This window comes from Molothrus ater, chromosome 1 (genome assembly GCF_012460135.2).
Source record: "Molothrus ater isolate BHLD 08-10-18 breed brown headed cowbird chromosome 1, BPBGC_Mater_1.1, whole genome shotgun sequence".
NCBI classification, from domain to species: Eukaryota; Metazoa; Chordata; class Aves; order Passeriformes; family Icteridae; genus Molothrus; species Molothrus ater.
The window spans coordinates 75,961,255-75,982,230 of record NC_050478.2 but is presented as its reverse complement, the minus strand read 5'-3'; the positions used below and the strand labels follow the sequence as shown (position 1 = coordinate 75,982,230).

Genomic DNA, 20,976 nt, shown 5'->3' with positions numbered 1-20,976 from the left:
TTTATTACCTAGAATTAATTGCTCTATTCTAGAAGGAGGTGTTTTGATGTAAAAAAAGGGGGTTGACTTTTTGACTTTCCTCATACTTGAAAAGTGTTGCACAATTTGTAACAGTTCAAAAAAGTCTTAAGAGGTAAAAATATTCCAGGTGAATCTTTAGTAAGTGTTAGTCTTAAAGAAAATATTCCATTAGTTCTAAAGTTGTTCATAAACTTAATGCCATTAGAGCAAAAACAGGACAAAGGAAGAAGCTGATTCATCAGTACATTGATAATAGTCAATTTTGTGCAAAATTTACATTTTTTTCACAGTTTAGAACTGACCCTAAATGACTACTAAGAAAAACTTACACAAAGGAATAAAGACTAATGAAAATATAGTGATGCATCAGTAAAATCTGTGTTTTGACTTTAAAGGCACAGCAATCACATTGATTGTGCTACAGTACCAAATGTGATGAGAGTCCTTGTTGGCATCTTCAGCGAGGTGCCAGAACAAAGGTATGTTTTTTCCATTATATGGTCCCCCTTTCTTCAGACTTACTCACTGTATTAACTTTGTGATACAAACACACTGCTTTGCAAATTGCTTTGACCAATACATATTAGGGCTTAACACAAATGTCTTCATGTGCAATATCCAAGTACATTTTTGGCTGCTGTGCTAAATGATATTGTGTTTTATTTATACATCCTCAGAATAGTTTTCTGGAAGAGTAGGAGGAAAAATTAATTTTCTGTTGATTTATTTATATTTAGGGAAAAAAAAGATTTTCCACTTGTACACTAAAAAAAAAAAAAAGTTCATAATGGTATTAAAGTAAAAACTGAAACATGATGACTAATTTTTACAGTAGGTGAATTTGAAACCTTGCTGTCTAGGGAAGTGGTATTTAGGGAACCAGGAAAGAAATTCCTGACTTTTTATTTTCACTGAGTAAAGTCCTTTATTTAAACTGAAAATTATACACAGCATCCAATTATACACTCTGCTAAGATTTTCTTCAGGTGTCCTTTTCAGCTTTCCTGTCTGAAAATTCTATTGTTTAAATTCACCACCCCCATACCCCTCAAACAGTTTTCTGTCAATTACTTATGCCCTCTTACAGAAACAGTGAACATATAATGAGAGAGGGCATTGCAAAAATTCTCTGCAGGTATGATTGTGCATGTCTACACACAGTATAAAAGCTGTAGTGCAGGACTTTGAATTATGAAGCAATAAAACATATTAGAAATACTTGAAAACAATCTGAACAATCCGAAATAAAAGTAAACGGTTCTGAGACATAAGAAAACAAACCAAAAAGGATGCATCTTCATTAGCTGAAAATGGACTTGGAATAGCCATATCAATCACAGGAATAATTGCTCATTATGGGCTTGAGATTTAAAGTTTATATCTTATCTCTTGATATCAGAACAATGTTTTAAAAATCAAATATGCTATCACAGTAGTTTCAATTAAAATTAGTTGTGAAACACAAACTTATATCAGAGCTCTCTTATTTTTTTTTTTGCTTTTATTATTGTTGTTTCTGTTGTATTTGTTTAATATAAAAAACAAGAATAGGGAAATAAACATACAAAGACAGAAAGTATATAGTGACTACAGGAAAGGCTGGATGGTAAAAGCAGTGAGCAGAGAGACCTACTGCCAGTAGATTTGTCCCACCAGAAGCAGGTACACATTTATAATACATCACATTACCTCTCTGTATAATTTGAACTTTCAAAGAAATAGTAAAAAATTACCTTTCCCACATACTGAGGTTCAGAGCCCATGTACTCCTCCAGCACAAAAAATTGATTCCACACCCAGCCTCGTTTGACTCGCTGGGCAGATGATCTCCTCCCTGGCACTGGGACAACATTTTCTCTTGGCTGTGCTTCTAAAATCTCTTGTGCTTGTGGGTGCAGTGGTGTTAGGAGACCTCCATCGAACAGGACCCAGAGAAGCAGGGATAAGCAGTTCCTTGTGAGCATTGGCAATGGCTTCCCCACCGCAAGTAATAAAAACTCCAGCACTTAATGCCGAGCACAGGAATCCAGGTTTGAGGTGTCTGTGGCCTTCACCACTTAGCTTCTGATTTTATTGCAGAAATGCTAATGCAGGCATTAATCCTTCTGATGACAAGGTATTTGCCGCAATAAATTCCATCTATAGGGACCTATAAAAGAGATTTACATGCAACATCAAATTACATAGGATTACACTGAAGCATTCATCAAAATTCTCACACCTTGTTAGTTTCTAGAGACAGAGAAAAATATTAAGAATCACAGTTTAAAAGAGATTGCTATTTTCATTGTAGCACTGAGCTGCTCTAGAACATTGTTTAGTTATTACCTCATTCTTCCTCTGCTTAGCATTACCTTTGTGTCTGTCTGAGACAGGGCTGTAGCATTTGTTTTAGGATCTGTTATGAAACAGTTTCCCATCAGTGATATCAAAAATGTTTACTCATTTTTTTTTAGCTTTACTCAATTTTTACTCAAAAATCTTTTACTCAAAAAAGATTTACAAACAAAATACTGAAGAACAGGGGATCTACTCTTTCACCCTGCTGTCTAGAGCAAGAACTTTTGCTCACTTTCTCTGCCACAAAAGCCTCTTCAAGTCTTCCCTACAGTGTACTGGTTGCCAGGTATAAAAAAAAATAACTGCCTGTAGGACTTAAGATAGATGCATTGTACATTTTAAAAACAAAATACAATTTATAGCACTATGGAATTCAACACTTTGTTAGGGTCATATTTTGTCATTGATTTTTAAGCATAGGTTTCTAGGAAATCAATAGAGTTCTGCTAAAAAGCAATGACATGATATAGACCTCAAAAAGAAGAATAATAAATTACTTAACCATATGTATTTTTCCTTTTCACATATGGCCAAAGGTGGTATTTCCCTTAATAATAATAATATTATTACTATCCATAACAATAAATAGCATAGAAATTCTTATTTGTTGGGTACATGCTGAAGTATTTAAATAGAAAGGATTTATAATCAGGAACCTGGAAATCTTAAAAAATTTCAAAAAAACACCCTAGAAGAATAACTGCACTTCCTATGCTAAATTTAGGGTGAGATTTTCTGTTCTGATTTGAAAGGCTATGTTTCAGGTCTTAGTAAAAAAGAAAGTAAAAAAACTTGGTGAAAGGTATCTACTGAGTGTTTTAATTCTACCTTCAGAAAGGATAAAAGATGAAGAAAGAACTCCCATCTGCTCAGAATCCTTTAAATAAAAGTTTTTCTAAGTTATGTTCAAAACATTTCAATGTTTTTCATGTACAGCAAAATAATCTTTTGTGCAATGAGTAAAAACTTCTTACTTGCACAATCATTTGCAGTCTATGGATTTTATTCCAGCAAAGGAACCTTAAGATATGACTCAACCACAACAGAGATCTGCATTCAATATATTTGTTATGAATTTATTTTTTATTGAACAGTTCAGATGAGGTTTTCTGCTTCTGTTTTTAATGTATTCAGTGGTATATAACATCACATTCAGACTGTGTTCATCCATAAGTTTGTTCCAAGATTTGCAAACTTTTTGCCTCTCCTGATCCATGGTTGCAGAGTCCATGCCTCATTTTTATGGCAAAATCATAATAATAATGAAACATAGCAAAAAATAAAACCAATCAACTCAGCATATCCTTTTGAATTGCCCAGACATAGATGGGAGGTGGAAAAAAATATTAAAAAAAAAGGGGTGGGATGGTCTGCACTGCTTCAGAAATGCCAAAACCATGTTGTAGTCAATTTAATTGCCATACCACTTCTCTTTGCTCAGAAGACTCTGTACATTGCCGTTCTCCCAGCAGAGCTCTGCCTCCGGCCATGCCTGTCAGTCAGGGAGCTTTTAAAATGTTATACAGCACCAAAAGTAATGCAAAGAGATTGAAAGACTTCAATGAAAGGAGAGCAATTCCCCTTCGGCTGGAAGGTTAGTAACCAAGTGCAAGACACAGAGCACTTTAACCTCTTCTCCATTGGTATCCCAGGCAGCCTCCCAGAATGCCTACTGCAGAGTCAGGAAAGAGCAATGCCAGTGCTTGCTTCATTTCCTACAGCTTCAAAAAGATGATGAATGGGAGGGTCAGAGAAAAAATGGGAGGCTAATGGATGTTGCAGTACAGGACTGTAGCACAGATGCCCTCATCAGTTGTGAAAGAGTTCAACGTGAAGAATTTCTTTCAATTTTCCTTTTTTTTCTTTTTTTTTTCCTTTTATTTTTTAATTTAAACCTCAGCAAGGCAAATAATTGAAATTCTCATACTTTGGCACTTGAAAGAATCACTCCAGCTTGCTGTTCTGTGACATTTGTGCCGTAGGAAACTGAGGCCGAAGGTTCTCCCCCAGTAGCTTCTTCTTCCCCATAACTTCATTGCTGGCTTTGCGGGAGGCTTTGTCTGATAGAATATATTTTATAGCACCATTGGAACTTGTACAGGGATTCAAAGGCTAATATATATATGTCTTTTATTTTAGTCTGTGCTTATTGTTTTGCATTTTCTTTTTAAGCTATGTCAAAACCTGTCTTAGTGCTTTTTTATTGTCAAATACTCACTGGTCCCTTATGTACCTCTGATCAGAAAACTACTAAAACAACTAGGAGACAAGGATTTAGAAATCTGCTCAGAACAATTAACCATAAGGAAGGCACTATATTTCCTAAATTTTTAGGGTATTATTTCCAGTGATGCTCATAAAGAAATACTTATTCAGTGAGATAGTTGTGAGCAGACATGTACCCTCGTTGCATCTCTTTCCTATATATTACAGAAGTACAGATGGTCAGATTTTTCTTAAATCTTGGGTTTTTTTCAATATTAGCTGTTGCTACTCATTTCTTCAAACTATCTCGTAAGGATTTAAGTACCAGTATGTATGATCTAATTAACCCATAGAGATACAAAGGGATACCCTAATTTAGCCCCACATATGCTTTTATAACCGTGGTTACGTTTATTCATTTCCCCAGTTTGATAAAGGGAAGTAAATGACCCAAAAGCAAGCATGGACAGTCTGTTAATACACAATTATTAAGAAATCTTGATCATATTTACTGTGTCCCCCAAACTGCAGGATTAGAAACTCATGAAATGCAAATTATAAATAAAATATCACTACTAAAATTATTTATTGGGAGTAACAAAATACAGTATAAATGGTGCTCCTCCAAGAATTTTGATTCTGACCTGGACTATACTGCCATTAATCTAAAGAGCCTGAGCTAAGAAATGCTTTTGGAATACAAAACTGATGCATGCTATTGCTGCTGCAACAACCCTTTATCACTGGTACTGCAGACACAAATCACCTCACCACGCTTGGCAAAGGTTATCCCTTGTAGAGAGAATAGTCATAGATCCTTTGCAATCACTCATATGCACATAAGGCCTCATGTAGAGAAGTATTTGAAAAGAAACTTTAAATGATCTTTGATCTTGTCATGGTTTAATCCCATCCAGCAACTCAGCCCCACCCAGCTGCTCACTCACTCACGCCCAGTGAAGAAGAGAATCAAAAAGATAAAAGTGAGGATACTCATGGGTTTAACTAAAGATAGTTTGATAGATAAAGCAAAAGCTGCAAATGCAAGGAAAGGAAATAAGTTCATTAGCTCCCTTCCCATTGGCAGGCAGATTTTCTGTCATCCTCAGGAAAGCAGAGCTCCGTAATACATAGTGGTGTCTTGGGAAGGCAAATGCCATCACTTCAAACATTCCAACTTTTCTTCTTCTTCTCCCCTGCCACCCAGCTCTATATTCTGTCCGTGATGCCATATGGTCTGTAATATTCCTTTAGTCAGCTTGGATCAGCTGTCCTGGCTGTCTCCCCTCCCAACTTCTTGTGCACACATAGCCTCTTCACTGGTGAACTGGGATGAGCTGCAGAAAGGCTGTGACCACGTAAGCAGTGTTCAACAATAGCTAAAACATCCCCACACTATCTACACTGTTTTCAGGGAAATTCAGAACACAGCCTCATGCTTGGCTATTATGAAGAAAATTAATTCTATCCCAGCCAAAACCAGTGCAGACCTGTATATGATGTATCTACTTGAATCAGACCACAGATGCACTGCTGTCACACGCAGACAAGCAGGAAACACTAAAGCTTCATGGTGCACTCAAAACTGTCATCAGTCCAGCAAGGCTGGTAATTGAACCCCATGAATGGAGGCAAATTGCTTACTGACAAAGTATCCATTATGCACTGATGGTGGGAACATTTCTGCAGCCACCTTTACCATAAATCTATCAGCATAGAGAATGCTTTAGCTCATGTGAAATAAGAGCTAATGTAGAGCAACCATCTTCCTATGCATAAAGAGGTTTGAAAAAGCTTGGCGATGCTGTAAAATGGTTGATCATGCCAGCAGGAAAGCCAGATAACATCTACAACTATGGATATGCTGTAATAGCTGACCGTGTAATCTTGTTTCTCTGCAATATCTTGCAATAAGAAAATAAAACAGCGGGGAAAACAAGCCCATGGTTTAGGTATCTATTACAATTAACTGCTAAAGTATTTGAGATTATATATCTTCTGGTTAAAGAATAGGTAAAAGGATATGGTAAATCTTTCTCTGAGTTTGGACAAATCAGTTAGGTGGATATCCTCAAAGTTATTTAATTAAACAAATCCCATTAGATTAAACTCTAAATTACAATATTTCTTTGTGAGTTTGACTTTCCTGAGCTTCACAACCTATCTAGATACTTTGTAAATGAAAGTAATTCTTCCTTTTTCCACCTGGTCTTTTTAGTTAGTGTGGGAACTACTTGGTAGTATCAAAAAAAGGGGTTAGGAGGGAGATTACAAGTAAACAGATTACAAACCACAAACTAGAAAAGACTTTAATTCTCAATCTGCACATCCTAAAAGTCAGAAAATTTTTAACAGATTAAGCAGGTCCCACCTCTGCAGCTACTATAACAACTTGGCAAGAATAACATCTGGAATCCATGCCAGGAACTGTCATGGGGAAAAAATAATATCAGTGTTTCTACCTGCTGGAGTCCTAACATCATCCAAACCATTTATTCCTTTACCTCCCTTTGTGTGAAATTCAATAAACTGTATAAACTGTCCTAGTTTAACATCTGTCAGCAACCAAGCACCACGCAGCTGCTCACTCACTCCCTCAGCCAGGAGGATGGGGGCAAGAGACTGGAAGAATAAAAGTGGGAAAACTTTTGGGTTCAGATAAGAACAGTTTAATAACTGAAATATAATAAAATATTAATACTTTTAACAACAATATTAATCATATTGCTATGAAAAGTAAAATAACTGAGAGAAATAAACCCAAATAAATATAAATTAAAATAATTGGGCACCACCAGTGAATTGATGCCCAACCAGTCCCCAAGCAGCAACTCCCAACCTTCCCCCTAATTTATTGCTGTGCATTACTCCATACATTATGGAACATTTCTTTGGTCCTTTGGGATCAGCTGTCCTGGCTGTGTCCCCTCCCAGATCCTTGTGCATCCCCACATGTGTACTGGTGTGCTGGTGTGAGAAACAGGAAAGGCCTTTACTCTGTGTGAGCACAGATCAGTGATCAATAAAATATCCCTGTGTTATCAATGCTGTTTCCAGAACAAATCCAAAACCACTGCCCCATACCAGCAAGTAGGAAGAGAATTAACTCTGTCCCAGCTAAAAACAGGACAGAAGCCTAGGCTGGCTCTCTGGCTGTTTAGGTTGAATCCTCACAAGGCTGAAAATCTGAATCTCAGTCCCATTACTTCAGAGGTTATTTATATGAAGTTGTTGATTGAGAGAGGGAACAGAAACCAAAATCACCTAAGCTATTCCCAAATATTCTGTAGATAAGTGATAAGAGCATTCTGATTTAATGTGAGAAATATATGCAGAAAATACACATATGGAATCTAAATCTTGGTATTTCTGGAAGATGTCATCATATGGACAAGAACTATACTCTGTAGACTACTATACAACAAACAGATGGAAGCATTTCCCCTCCAATAAAGTGATTTTAGCTTGCTTTTGTTAAATTCTATTACAAAACCCCCAACATCCTACTATTTAATGTCTAATATTTTGCTTATTATAAACTTACAAATAATTCAACTTGGCAAGAATAATATCAGTTTGGTTAAGGCTATGATTTTTGGATTTCACTGCCAAAGCCACTTCCTCTCCCTATTCGATTGTCCTGTGCAGAGATGTATTTTGTATACTAGTTAAGAGATCAATTCTGATGATAGTTGTGCCTACAGAGTAACATCATCTATGAATCTGGACTACTCTATTGAGTTTTAACTGGCAGAAAACCAAAGTGAGATGAGAATGATGTCCTCCACCTTTGAGTGCGATTGTTCTTGTAAGCACATTCATGGGAAGGTTGCCACAAAGATATATTACAACACAAAAAATGTGTGATATATTCTATCAATACCCAGTAAACACATTTATAAAATGTCTAGCATTGGAGAGGAGTCTAATTATGTCTGGCATTTCTAAGCCTTACAATAATAAAATTATTATAGCTTCACAGATATGCTTTAATAATCGACTTTCTAGTATATTAAAAAGTGATGACTTTAGGGAGTTTGGTAACATAACAAAATCAAATGCTACATACTTCCAAAAACAGTGTAGCTTTACAATGCTGAGGCTTATAGAAAACCTAATGAAGAAACACAATGTAAAAACATTCTGAGCGCAAAATAATTAACAGGTTCCGCATGACACTATTTATACATATTGTGTCAGTTTTGTCATCATTAGTAATACTTACAGGACATCATTTGTGACTGAGCCATCATCCTCTACCAGGGAAATTATCACTTCTAATTCACAAACATGCATAAGAATATGAGGGAAATAATTGTTTAAAAAAAAAAAAAAAAAAAAAAAGCACTGGAACTTTCATTATAAAATCTAAATACATCAGTAAATGCATAAGTCTCCATAGCTCATTGAACTCTTGAAAGTTAACTCGGGTAAAATGAAATTTCACTTTCACTCCAGGTTAATAATGTATATTTTGCTGAGATTCAAATTCAGGCTAGTACTACTCTGTAAATGTATAATGCAACTCTACAATTTAGTCGTCAGCTAAAAGAAAGAAACAAACTGTTTCCAAAAAGAACAAAGTTTCCTTGACAAATATCGTCAGATGATGAAACAATGTCATCAATTTTATTTTTATTCTGTCTTGTGGCATGTTTGACTCAGAAAAGTCCTGTAGTCAATCTATACCTACTTTGTCAATGATCTAGAATCTTTATTTTTGATAAACTACAAACATTTTCATTTCTGCTAGGAATCTGTCAATGTCAATGCTAAAGCATGGACAATCAAGAAACAATCCTTCATTCTGCTGTCATTCTACACTTTTTGAATAAATACATGAGATGGGGGAAAGGAAGGAAAGGGAAATAAAACATTTCAACACATTAACAATATATGTAAAGCAATAATTGACAAGTCTGAGGCTGCAGCTCAAATATATTTATAATTTTGTATGTAACATGAGCTATTGAAATGCATGAGAGCATATTTTAATGTACTCTTTAACATTATTTTCTTAATCCTAGGGATATTTCTGTTTTTCTGAACCTGTCAAAAATTCTATCAGATTGCAAACACACTTTAGTTAAGATCTCATTATAAAAGATTTTCTGCTATTGGTCAGAATCTGATTATAAGAAGTTTGAAACTATTTATTATAGTTTCTGGTGTCAGAAAGACCAATTAAATATACTAAATTACGAAACTAACTCAAAGATAGAAACTTTCAAGTGAGATCATGCAGGCATTGCTCATGTATTGTGTATATGGTGGTGCAATTCTTGCTTAATATCAACTTGGTGTATAACCTTAGACATTTTAAATTGAAAATATGGGTCTCCTCTTGCCCATTATTGCAACTTCTATAAAGTAGATTTAAATGTTCTTGTCTCCATTAACATAATATTAAAAGGTGTTTAATTCCCAATATTCCTTCCTGTTGTAGATTATGGAAATCCATAGTCCAACTTTTAGACTTTCAGTCTTCTGAAAGGTTAATAGAATTGTTCTAACAGCACTGAATTATACAATTTCAGAGGATGATACCATCCTCAGGAAAACATGACAGACAGCAGTTGTGCCCAACAGGTTTCTAGCCATTAATCTTGTGAATTTTAACAGGTAGTCCCAGAGACAACAGGAGTGAGAGATAACCCATCAATTTTCTGAACTGTGAGAATATCACAGGAGTCACCCACCTTATTCTGGGCTTTCTCCAATGCTCAATAAAAAATAAAACTTATGCTTGGTAATTTATCTCTTTTCACAACTCATTTTGACTCGTTTTCACCCTAGCTATATTTACTGGTAAGACTATGTCTCTTTTCTAATCATCACTTTGCTAAAAAAAAAAAAAAAAAACCAAAACCAAAACCTTCATGGATTTTAAAATATCAGAAATAGTAATTCTAGGGCTTCTATTTTGATTCTTTAGAAGTTTTCTTTGTTTTGCCCAGCATTACTGCATAGGAATATAAAGTCATTAGAGCAACTAAGGCAGGCTCTAGTTAGATGGGCAACAGCTACTCTAACTAGAGAGTACAGCCATCTACAAATAACTTCAGCCAAAGTAATCCTCATTTGTATTTTATTTTTCAAAACTAGATCTGCTTCATGAAGACTCACCAAGTATCAAAGCTGTGTGTGAATAGCTGTGTCTCTCGTCAAGAAACCTTTTACTCAAGTAAAACCCTCTACTTGCCCGTCAATGTGGAAGTGCTCCCAAACTAAGTCAGTGATTAAACTCAGAGATGCTAACTAAAAGCAGCCAGGAGACATTTTGTGTACAATTTCTAAAAGAAGATTAGATAATATTTGTGTTTCACTTTCATCTGTATAAATCCTTGTGTCTCTTGTGTACGATTGCTCATTTCCCAAATTCAAGAGTAATGAAATGAGTAATTTTGTAACAGTTGCCTGCTGTGAATTTCAGCAATTATGGCCAAGCACAGACAATAGATGAGGTGGTGCACAAGGAAATAAAGTGACACTCACTACTGCACCTCTGTCTGTCTTGTCTAGAGAAATAAATGTAAATCCTATTAATGAAAATAATTTTCCTTTTAGATTCTTTCCCGCCTTTCTAAATTTCAAATTAAAAGGACAAGAAAATAATGTATTAGAAAAGAAACATGTCTTGTCATCTGTGTAGCACTCGCACTCAACAACATAAATTATTGGTACTTTTTTTTCCCATTTGCTACGCATGTGGATCTTTATTAACTGGTGTGAATATATTTTCATAGTGTCATTCACAAATGTATCTGCTATAATTTAATAAATTAAAGGCAAATATTATTTTCTGTATGTTTCATTGTTCATACATACATACATGCCCAATCCCGCAGATTCACAGAAAATACAGGAAATAGACACATTTAAATACGAAATGCAAAATCTCATCAATTCTTGTAAGCTTACAATTTCAAAAGCACTTTTTTTAAAAAATAAAATGTCCATGAAGAGTCATAAACAATTTTCAGTTAGCACTGATTTAACTTAGAATAGAAACCATTTCATCTTACTATGTTTCATCCTTAACATGTTGCTTTGAATTACTTCAGTAATTAAATGAGTATTAATTAAAACGAAGCACATATTTTCATAAACTATTACAGCCAACATCCTCATTCTTTAGAAAAGGCAGTGGTTACTTTTTCTTTTTCTTTTGCAACTTAAGCAAGGTTTTTCCTTTCTTTTGGTCTGAGCTCTTTCCATGCTACAGTAAAAATGCAACTGTATAGTGGCTAGGTGGTTTATGATTTATGTAACTTACCTCAAGACATGAAATGAGCAGCTTATTTATTGCATATATTGCATATTTTATTTTTTTATAATAAACATAAATTTGTCTAGTTATTTCAGTCTGCAAAACTGTGGTTTAGATAGGAAATCGATAATGTCTTTTTAAGGTTAAGCTCAGTGAAATGAAGTGCTGAAATAGTCCTGATGAAATTGCACCTCAGCTGAACCCAGAAAGAACAGCATTATGGTAAGAGGATAATGTCATACTTGCAGTATTATAGATTGCAGCCAATCAATCAGACATATTGTAATCGCTAAGGTCACTGTCCTGTTGTACTAAAAAAATGCCTTCAGGTCTCAAGGTAGAAAGATTGACACATTTAGTCTGGAGTAACCTAAATCAATTTCCCTAAGACTAGTGAATTAACCTTACTAGAGGAGACAGCCCAGAGATGCATGTTTTGCCCTGGTATAAACAGAGTACTGGGCCAAAGACTAAGCTGCAAGGAAGGCTTAGGAAGGCTTTTCCACCAAGGAATTTGGTGGGGAAAAAAAGGTGTTTCCCTCCATGCAACCTCTGATCTGTGGTCAAGTGTGACCCACTGTGTGGCTCTCTAACTGCAGAATCACAGAAACACAGAAAGGTTGAGATTGAATGAGACTTCTGGAGTTCATCTGGTCCAAATCCCCAGCTCAGTCAGGGTCAACTACAAGAAGCAGCTGTAGCTACATAGGCAAAACAAGTTTTTCTACAGATGGAGACTACACGACCCCACTGGGTGACCTGTTTCAGTGGCCTGGCCATTCTTTAAGTTTTTGATCTACCTCACTGTCCACTTAACTTCACCAGTTTCTCTGTGATATTGTTTTGCAGCCAATGTGAAAAGCTGTTTTAAAGACTACATTCACTACACTCCCCTCACCCACCAAGCCAATTGCCTCATTTTAGAAAGCTAGCAGGTTGGTTAAGCATGATTTCTCCTTTGTAAATCCATACTGGCTTCTCTCTGCTGCCTTCTTGTCCTTCATGTATTTGGAAATGGTTTCTAGGCATTAAAGGGCTTTATTATTTTCCTGAGGACCTAGGTGAAGTTAATGCCTTAGGATTTGTGTATGTCCTGATTGCTTAAGTGCTCCAAACCTGGTCCTCCATCACTGAGAGTAAATCTTCTTTGGTCTGTACCTTAACAGCAGGTACTTCCTGTTTTCTTGGAATTTCAAAGCCTCAACCACAAGCACGATGAACAGGTCTCTTCATGAAGATAGCTTTTGTTGTTTACACTAAGACAGTAAGTGAGCCAAAATAAGCCCTATTATTTTTCAAACCTTCTTCACTTCCCTCTAGGAAAGGAGCCTTTGAAAGTCCCAAGGACTTTTAGAGAAGATTGTTGCTAATTTTTCAATTAAATTCCCAATTTCTTCCTTATAAGTGAATGATTCTCTTTTTATTTTTATTAGTTACTACATTTGTTAACATAGAAACCCAAAATACAGGTCTCTATTATGTGTTCCTAAAGAAAGTATTCTGATTTTTCAGAAACAGCGTGGAATTCAAATGCCTGTTGAAACCCTTAAAATCCTTTCAAGAAACAAGTTACACTCTGTACTCTAAAGAATTGCAAGCAAATAGTAATACACATGCAAATACTCAACTCATATTAAATACACTAAATAAAAGTTATTTGAAGGACAACATTTTAATGTAATGGACAAAAAGAGGAGCTCACCTATGACATCTAAAATATTTATACTGATTTTTTTTTGTGTGAAGATCTAAATTTTATTGGTAAGGGGTCACACTTTACCAGAAACATAATTAACAAAATTTTTGGCTTTTTAATGAAAAAAATCTTGTTCAGTGACAGAACTTTTACCTGGAAAATTTTTATATATAAGGAGAGACAACTCAGTTTGCACAGAGAGCTTTAAAAAATACATCTGTAAATTAATTTCTTTCTATCTCTAACACTTTACAAATTTACTCTGTTTCCTATATTTCTTTAACAGAAATAGTAAAAAAAATTCTCATCATATTATGACAGATCATTCAGATATATAAAGAGAATAATTAATTCACCATAAGATCAAGTATTTTCTTTGCAGAGTTTTATAAGATATTAAAAGCAATTGATGATATAAAAGACAGTAAAATCTTATTGGTTATGCAAATTCCAACTGAAATGCTTTTATAACTTTACCTCACTTTAGGTAAAACTCTCTCTGATGTTAGAGCTTTTGAAATTCCTGGGAGAGTTTTATTCCCAGGAAGAGTCTTATTTTCCATTTCAAAAAGAACAAAACCAATTCTTTGGTTTTACCCCTTTTGATACACATACATATTTTTATATGGTTTGTGGCAATAAAGAGCATTTAAACCCAAACACTGCAACTTGGAAATGGAATAAAGTTATACTTTGTAGATTATATCAACCACTATTGGCTTTACTACTTGTTTTTTTCAGACAAAGCATAATGCAACAAACTCCTCTGACTGAGAATTTTCCATTTATTCACCACTTGCAACTCTTCTGTTTCTCATAATCTGCTAAACCACCAGATGTATTTCCACCTATTTACCTGCCAGTTCAGACCCAGAGACAGAATTTCAGGTGAGGAACACAGGAAGAGAGAAACCAGACAGGAGCCCATCAGACATACCTCTCGTCTGATGTGTGTGAAATAGGATCTCTTTTGAGCAGTTCAAAACCTGGACTGGCACTAAGATCACAAACTTGAGATCCCTAACTATGTTTTGATATTGCTGAAGAAGGGGGCTATCCTTCTACTTTTGTTTGAGTAAATATCATGAGGTTTCTACAGAATTTATTTGCATAATAATAGAAGGTGCAGAAACAAATCGAATGTCCCCAAAGGAAACAAGAAGGAATAACAAGGTTCCAAGATTCAGGTTTGTCATTAGCACAGAATGAGCTACTAATTCTCTAGGATACATAACCCCCAAAACCATAAAGTACTATGCCTTCTGAGGGCTCTTCCTAGCTCACAAAAAAAGGCTGTAATTCTCTGTTACCTGTGTTAGCCATCATTATGGTATTCAAGCATCACTAATTATAATTAAATATTTAACCAGTTAGCATCTGCAGCAATAGTCGGCATTCTGGCTGGGCAGCAGCACACAATCAGAGCAGAAAGAATTGTTGTGATTATTTCTTAATAAGGTAGCTGAAATGGCTCTCAGCTAATCAATGAAAAAGACTGACTTACTCAGCCCTTTTTCAGAAACAAGCTGAATAGTAGTTATGCAAATTACAGTTTTCAGACAGGTTACAGGGACTTTAATATTTTACTATTAGTGAGAAATATTTACACTACATTTATGTAAGAAAACCTGCAGATGAGGTGCAGGGAATTTGTAATTGCCCCCTACATCGACAGGTGAGTGTCAGCAACTGTTCAACATCCCAGTTGTCATACTGGCTCAAGTTACAAAAATTAAGAACAAAATATTGCAGCAGCATTCCAGCACGTCAACACATCAATCAAGTCACCTCTTTATTGCTCACTAATGAATCACCCACCCTATCTCACTCTCTTTGCTGTTGTTTTTTCTCTTCAGCAATTTTAGAAACAGTATTTAGAAGAGAGCAAAGGGATGAGAGAGGAGATGAGACTTTGTCATTAAAATGCAACAGCATGTTAAAACAAGACATTGAGTTTGTAGTTAGAAACATGAATTAAAGAGGTCTGCTTCAGAGGTCATGTTTGCTGAGTACTTTGAAAATTAGGGCCAGCTTTGGATACATATTAGCATAGGGCACCATATATCCTTTCATGATCAGCTTGTATAGGAAGTTGGATTACATGCCATGTTAAAACACAGAATTTGTTTCCTTGTGTGAGTAATGGAAAAAATTACAGCATCCTCGATGCTTTAGTTCACGTTTCCTGTTTGACGTGATCTCTGAAACAGAGAGACCAAACTGTTACCAATCTGATTTTGAAGAGCACTAGTTTTTTCAAGAATTTGCAGAAAATCTGACTTTAATTGTCTTTCAGAGTTGATGTGCCTTTCCGCTTGTGAAAGGCAACAAAGTTTCATCTCCCACACATCCATTTTGTTTTACAAAGATTGAGCATTTAACCACTTAAAAAAAAAAAAATAAAAGCAGAAGTAAATTTTCATCAGAGCAAAGAAAAACCAACTATTGGAATGTCTCTTATTGATTTTTTTTCTCTTCTCCTAGGAAATAAAGGTAAAACTCTCAGGTCTCTAACTTTCTTCAACTAATTTAAAAAATAATATAATTTTCAGCCGTTCTTATGATACCAAAACAAAGCTTTCATGACAACTACACTTGCTTTGGTCTGCAGGCCAAAAAATCAGGACAGCAAATAGCCCTTTTTTTTAATTCTGTGCATGTATTCTATGTGTATACATGCATAAATAGTAAGACACACAGAGACATGCTTATACATACCTAGGAAAAATGAAAGTTTATTCATTACAGGCATGCCTAAGAGTGGTAAATTCTCAGAAAAACACCAAATATATTTTCTACTGTATAACATGAATTAATCTTTCAATAAAACATAAAAAAATCCTTTCCATGCATTGTTTTTCTAAATAAAAAACATTCCTGAAGGACACTGCCACTAATATGACTTCCTCAAATGTTTTTAAGGGGCAGTTTCCCTTCCCATACTGTATGGGCTCCAAGAAAGTTGCTGATTGTCAGTAAAAAAAGAAACAAAGTAGACACTTGAAATATCTTGCATTTTCTACAAAGGGCAGTGGTCCAGTGCTTAGAAGTGAAAAAAAGAAAATTAAATATATTCTTCTGCTGAAAAAAATCCCAAATATAATGCATTATCCCAAAGAGTATAATCTCCCTGCAGAAAATTCAAATGCATTTTCTAATTTTGACTGTGTACCAGTGACATTTATTTTTCAAATTGAAAGCACTTACTGCAGCACTTTTACATTCCATACTTTATTTTTAAATTTTTTCTTGTCAAAACTGGTACTATAGATTTAAATTTGACAAAAGAAATAAAATGAATCCTATTTGTGTCCTAAAACCTTCTTGAGGTTACAGAGGGCAATGGAGGAGAAATAACATGATGAAAATGTTAGACTAAATGGATAAATTGCAAACACAAGAGATGCTAGAATACATTTTGCTTTCTTTCAAAGTAAGGAGTTAATAAGAGAAATAGTCCTTGTTTACCAAATTCTTACTGCAGCACTCAAAAAGTACAGCACAACTAAGAAGGCCAGAAAACTTTCAAGCTGTGAAAAATAGAATTGGACATTTACTGAGACTTTAAGAAGATGAGAAATTGCAAAAGAAAACATGACAGAAGCTGAAAAGACAAATAACCATTTTAAATGTCTAATCTTTTCATACACCCTTCTGTGACATTTTTTCTGCTTTAGTTTTCCTTTTTAGATTATAGGAAACAGACAAAAAAAAAGAGGCATGCACAGACTCAAAAACTAATGGAATTAGATTTAGATTATGATTATATGAAGTAGGAAACTTGGCAAGATGGGAAGCTCTTTCTTCTTTAAACTTTTAGATCTGAATTGTCTTTCCATTGTTTAATAAATGGTGAATATGACTGATAACTTATGTGAAAAACTTGTATCAGAAATGCTATAGTTGGCTAAATTAAGTCAAATCAGGTGAAACTAAGAAAAATTATTTTAGAAATGAGGAAGTATATTTGAAAACTCCTTTTCATTTCAGACTTTTTCAAGGTATTTTCAGACATAAAATATCACTTAGAATCAGAAAAAAATGAAATTAAAATATTCAACAATGAACAAAGTCTATTGACCTCAAAATTAAAAAATATTAAAAATAAAATTTCATTTAATTTCATATGATATTTTGAAATGTCATCTCTTTGTAAATTGCACTTTATTTGTAATTAAAGAAAAAAAATTGAAACACAGATTCCTTCCCTTTGGAATGATCAGGTTTTTAGATCAATCCTAATTTAAAATCAAGAACAATTGTAAAACAAAGTTTGTTCAAAAAAGGTTTCCTAAACAGAAAAGGGAAAAAAAAAAAGCCTGCTTTCCATTCAATAAAGCATTCTAAGGTAAGGCTTCTCATAAAAACAGCATGTTGTAGTGTTGCATAGCAATTGTTTTCCATTGCCCTTTAATAAAAGAAGCTCTGCAAATCTTTTTGAACAAAAAACAGCAACTAAAAAAAAAAAGGAAATAAACCTAAGTACAGCAATAGCCCTGCATCCTGAACCGACTGCTGTCATAAATTAAATGGAATACATTCCAATTGGAGATATCAGTTATTAGAGGTACAAACAGAAGAGAAAAAGAGAAGATTAAAAGGTGCCATCCTGTAAAGCAGACACAGGAAACTATAAAAGTAATTTTCACCATAAAGCACAAGCCAGAAGTCTGCCCAGATGGTTTAACATTTCATATTAGCAGAGAGGTAAAATCTATGTCCCCACAATGGACAATGACCTTCTAAGTTGGAGACTACAGAAATCCAGCAGTTATAAGCAGAGGAAATTGAGCCACAGAAAGAGTTATGCAAAGGAGGCCACAGTTTTCCTGGAAGCCAGCAGGAAGAGCAAGGACTCAGAGGTAAAGATTTTAAAGTCGCTTTACTTATGTGCACATGATCAAATTTTACAATCCAGCAGTTCTAAAAAATTCTCTCCATAAAATGAAGGTTTAATTCTATAAAATCAGCATAATAAACAAGAAAGACTTATTTGCATGAATTTCCATCCTTCTGTCAACACAAAGTTTCCTGGCAGGCCCGTGCTCCTGCACCTGCATAAGCTCTCAAGGCTTGCAAACCAAGCTCCATGGGATCTGTAAGATTGGCTTCCCTTTCTTCAGCCACTTTTGCCACTTGCGTTCTCCTCCCACCTTTCCCATTGTATACAGGAACAGAAAGTCCTTGCTTTGAGTCAAAGGCCACAAAATCAAAGGAGATTTCTCTCTTACCAAACCACTGCACCCTCTATACTCTGGTGCTTTTGACTGAGGAAAGGGAAGTAACAAAGATAATTAGGTTAAACAAATTACATTTCATTCTGTAAAAAAACAAAAACAAACAAACAAACAAACAAAACCAAAAAAAACAAACAAAACAAAAAACCCCACTCTGTCTTAAGACCAATATTCTTTTATATCTTCATCAATGACATAGAGAGTGAGATCAGATACACCCTCAGCAAGCTGGCAGATGAAACCAAGCTGAGTGATGCAGTTGACACAGCTGAAGGATGGGATGCCATCCAGAGGGACTTGACCAAATTAGACAACTGTGATGATGAGAAAGTCACAAGTTTCAACAAGGCCAAGTGCAAGGTGCCACACCTGGGTCAGGGCAGTCCCAGAAATGACTGAAAAATAACTAATTGAAGGCAGGCCTTCAGAGAAGGCCTTAGAGGTTCTTGTGGACAAAAGGGTTGACATGAGCCAACAGTGTGGGCTTGCAGCCCAGAAAGACAATCTTATCCTGCATTGTGGCCAGCAAGGCAAGGGAGGTCATTCTGCCTCTCTGCTCTGCTCTGCTGAGACCACACCTGGAGCGCTGCATCCAGATCTAGGGTCCCCAGCACAAGGAGGGCATAGATAGACCTGTTTGAGCGAGTCCAGAGGAAGCCATGTAGATGATCAGAAGACTGGAGCATCTCTCCTATGAAGACAGGCTGAGAGAGCTGGAGTTGTTCAGACTGGAGAAGAGAAGGCTCCAGAGACACCTTATTAGTAGCCCTCCATTATTTAAAGGGACCTTGTAGGAAAGATCAAGAGCAACCTTTTACATTGGCAGAGAGGATAAGGGTAAAAGATTTTAAAGTAAAAGAGGTAAGAATTACATTGGATGTTAGGAAGAATTTCGTTATTCAGAGGGTGGTGAGGCACTAGCAGAGGTTTCCCAGAGACATTGTGGATGCTCCATTCCTGGAATTGTTCAAGGCCAGGTTGGACAGGTCAGTCTGGTGGCACATGGCAAGCAGTGTGAATTAGATGATTTTTAGTCTCCCTTCCAACCCAAAATTTTCTGACTCTATGATGCTATGAGTCTATGGATAGTTTTGAAATAAGAAGGGGAAGAAAGAGATTTTGTATTTATTTATATAAGAAAAGAGATTTTATGTTTAACTGTTCAAATCAAATGTCTGAAAATATTTTAAAATTCATTACACCTATTCATATATATATATATATTTTAATGTTTCTTTAGAATAAGGTGATGCAGTCAAATTTTAACTGAGTAAGCAGATTGCTTTCCATTTCCATCAAGAGACAATCCACAATTTCACAGATCCCTTGACATCCCTGTATTTTCCCATTTATTCATTTAAGCATTATCTTCTTTCAGATATGATGTCTGTTAAGATAAGGATTTGGTTTCCTATTTCAACCGGAAAGATTTTACATTGGGATAAATATAGGAGACTCTTACAGAGCGGAGTACATCCTAAGATATTTTTCATTCCTGACAGACTTATATGACCAAATAATTTTGGTGGAAGGTTGGGGTGTTTGGTTGGTTTTGGTTGGTTTTGTGGGTTTTTTTGTTTTGTTGTGTTTTAATCACAGAAATAGTAACACTCCTCTAAGAATTTCAAGTTTAGCATTTCAGGGCTGCATAAATTACAGGTTCCTTGTCAAGGTCTGCTCTTGGCCTCATTTAGTTTTCACAAACTGAAGCTTGGCAGGATACTTGCACATCATCTTTATTCAATAGACAAAGGCTTCTTGAGCACGGTCTAGGATGAAAAGCATGATCACTTAGCCTGACGTGCTTACACTTGCTCATTCTGATTGCAACAATAGAGCAGATTTTCCCTCTTGAATAGAAACAGTTTAAACAAGTTCTTCACCCTTTTTCAGCTTCACTCATCCTATAGAGTCTAAGGTTAAAGCTGTGATTTGACATTATTATATTGACACCAAGGGGTTTTTTCCTGCCTACAAAAACAGGCATGAAAATTATAGTAACTTCACACCTTCAAGTACTCATACCTAAACCTTTTGACAAATTAATGCAGAATAATTATTGCTCTATAATACTGTTGGTACACTGAATCGTTTAAGTCAGTCAAAAAAGAATTAAAAAGTAATTTCTTCACAGTATGTCATCCGTGGTTTATTTAATTCTGAGGGAATCCTTTGGCATCTGTATGCCTGCTGAGATTCTGAAATCT

At 35.3% G+C, this 20,976-nt stretch overlaps 1 protein-coding gene across 4 annotated transcripts in view; it reads right to left on the bottom strand.

Moving 5' to 3' along the window:
* The window catches only part of CDH12 (cadherin 12), a 643,007-nt gene that overhangs the window by 158,827 nt on the left and 463,204 nt on the right, over positions 1-20,976 (bottom strand). For all 4 annotated transcript variants that reach the window (XM_054515894.1, XM_054515895.1, XM_054515891.1 and 1 more), the window contains one exon: positions 1,755-2,170. In XM_054515894.1, coding sequence (XP_054371869.1) covers positions 1,755-1,985 — 231 coding nt within the window. In that variant the 5' untranslated portion in view covers positions 1,986-2,170. The remainder of the gene's footprint in view (positions 1-1,754; positions 2,171-20,976) is intronic.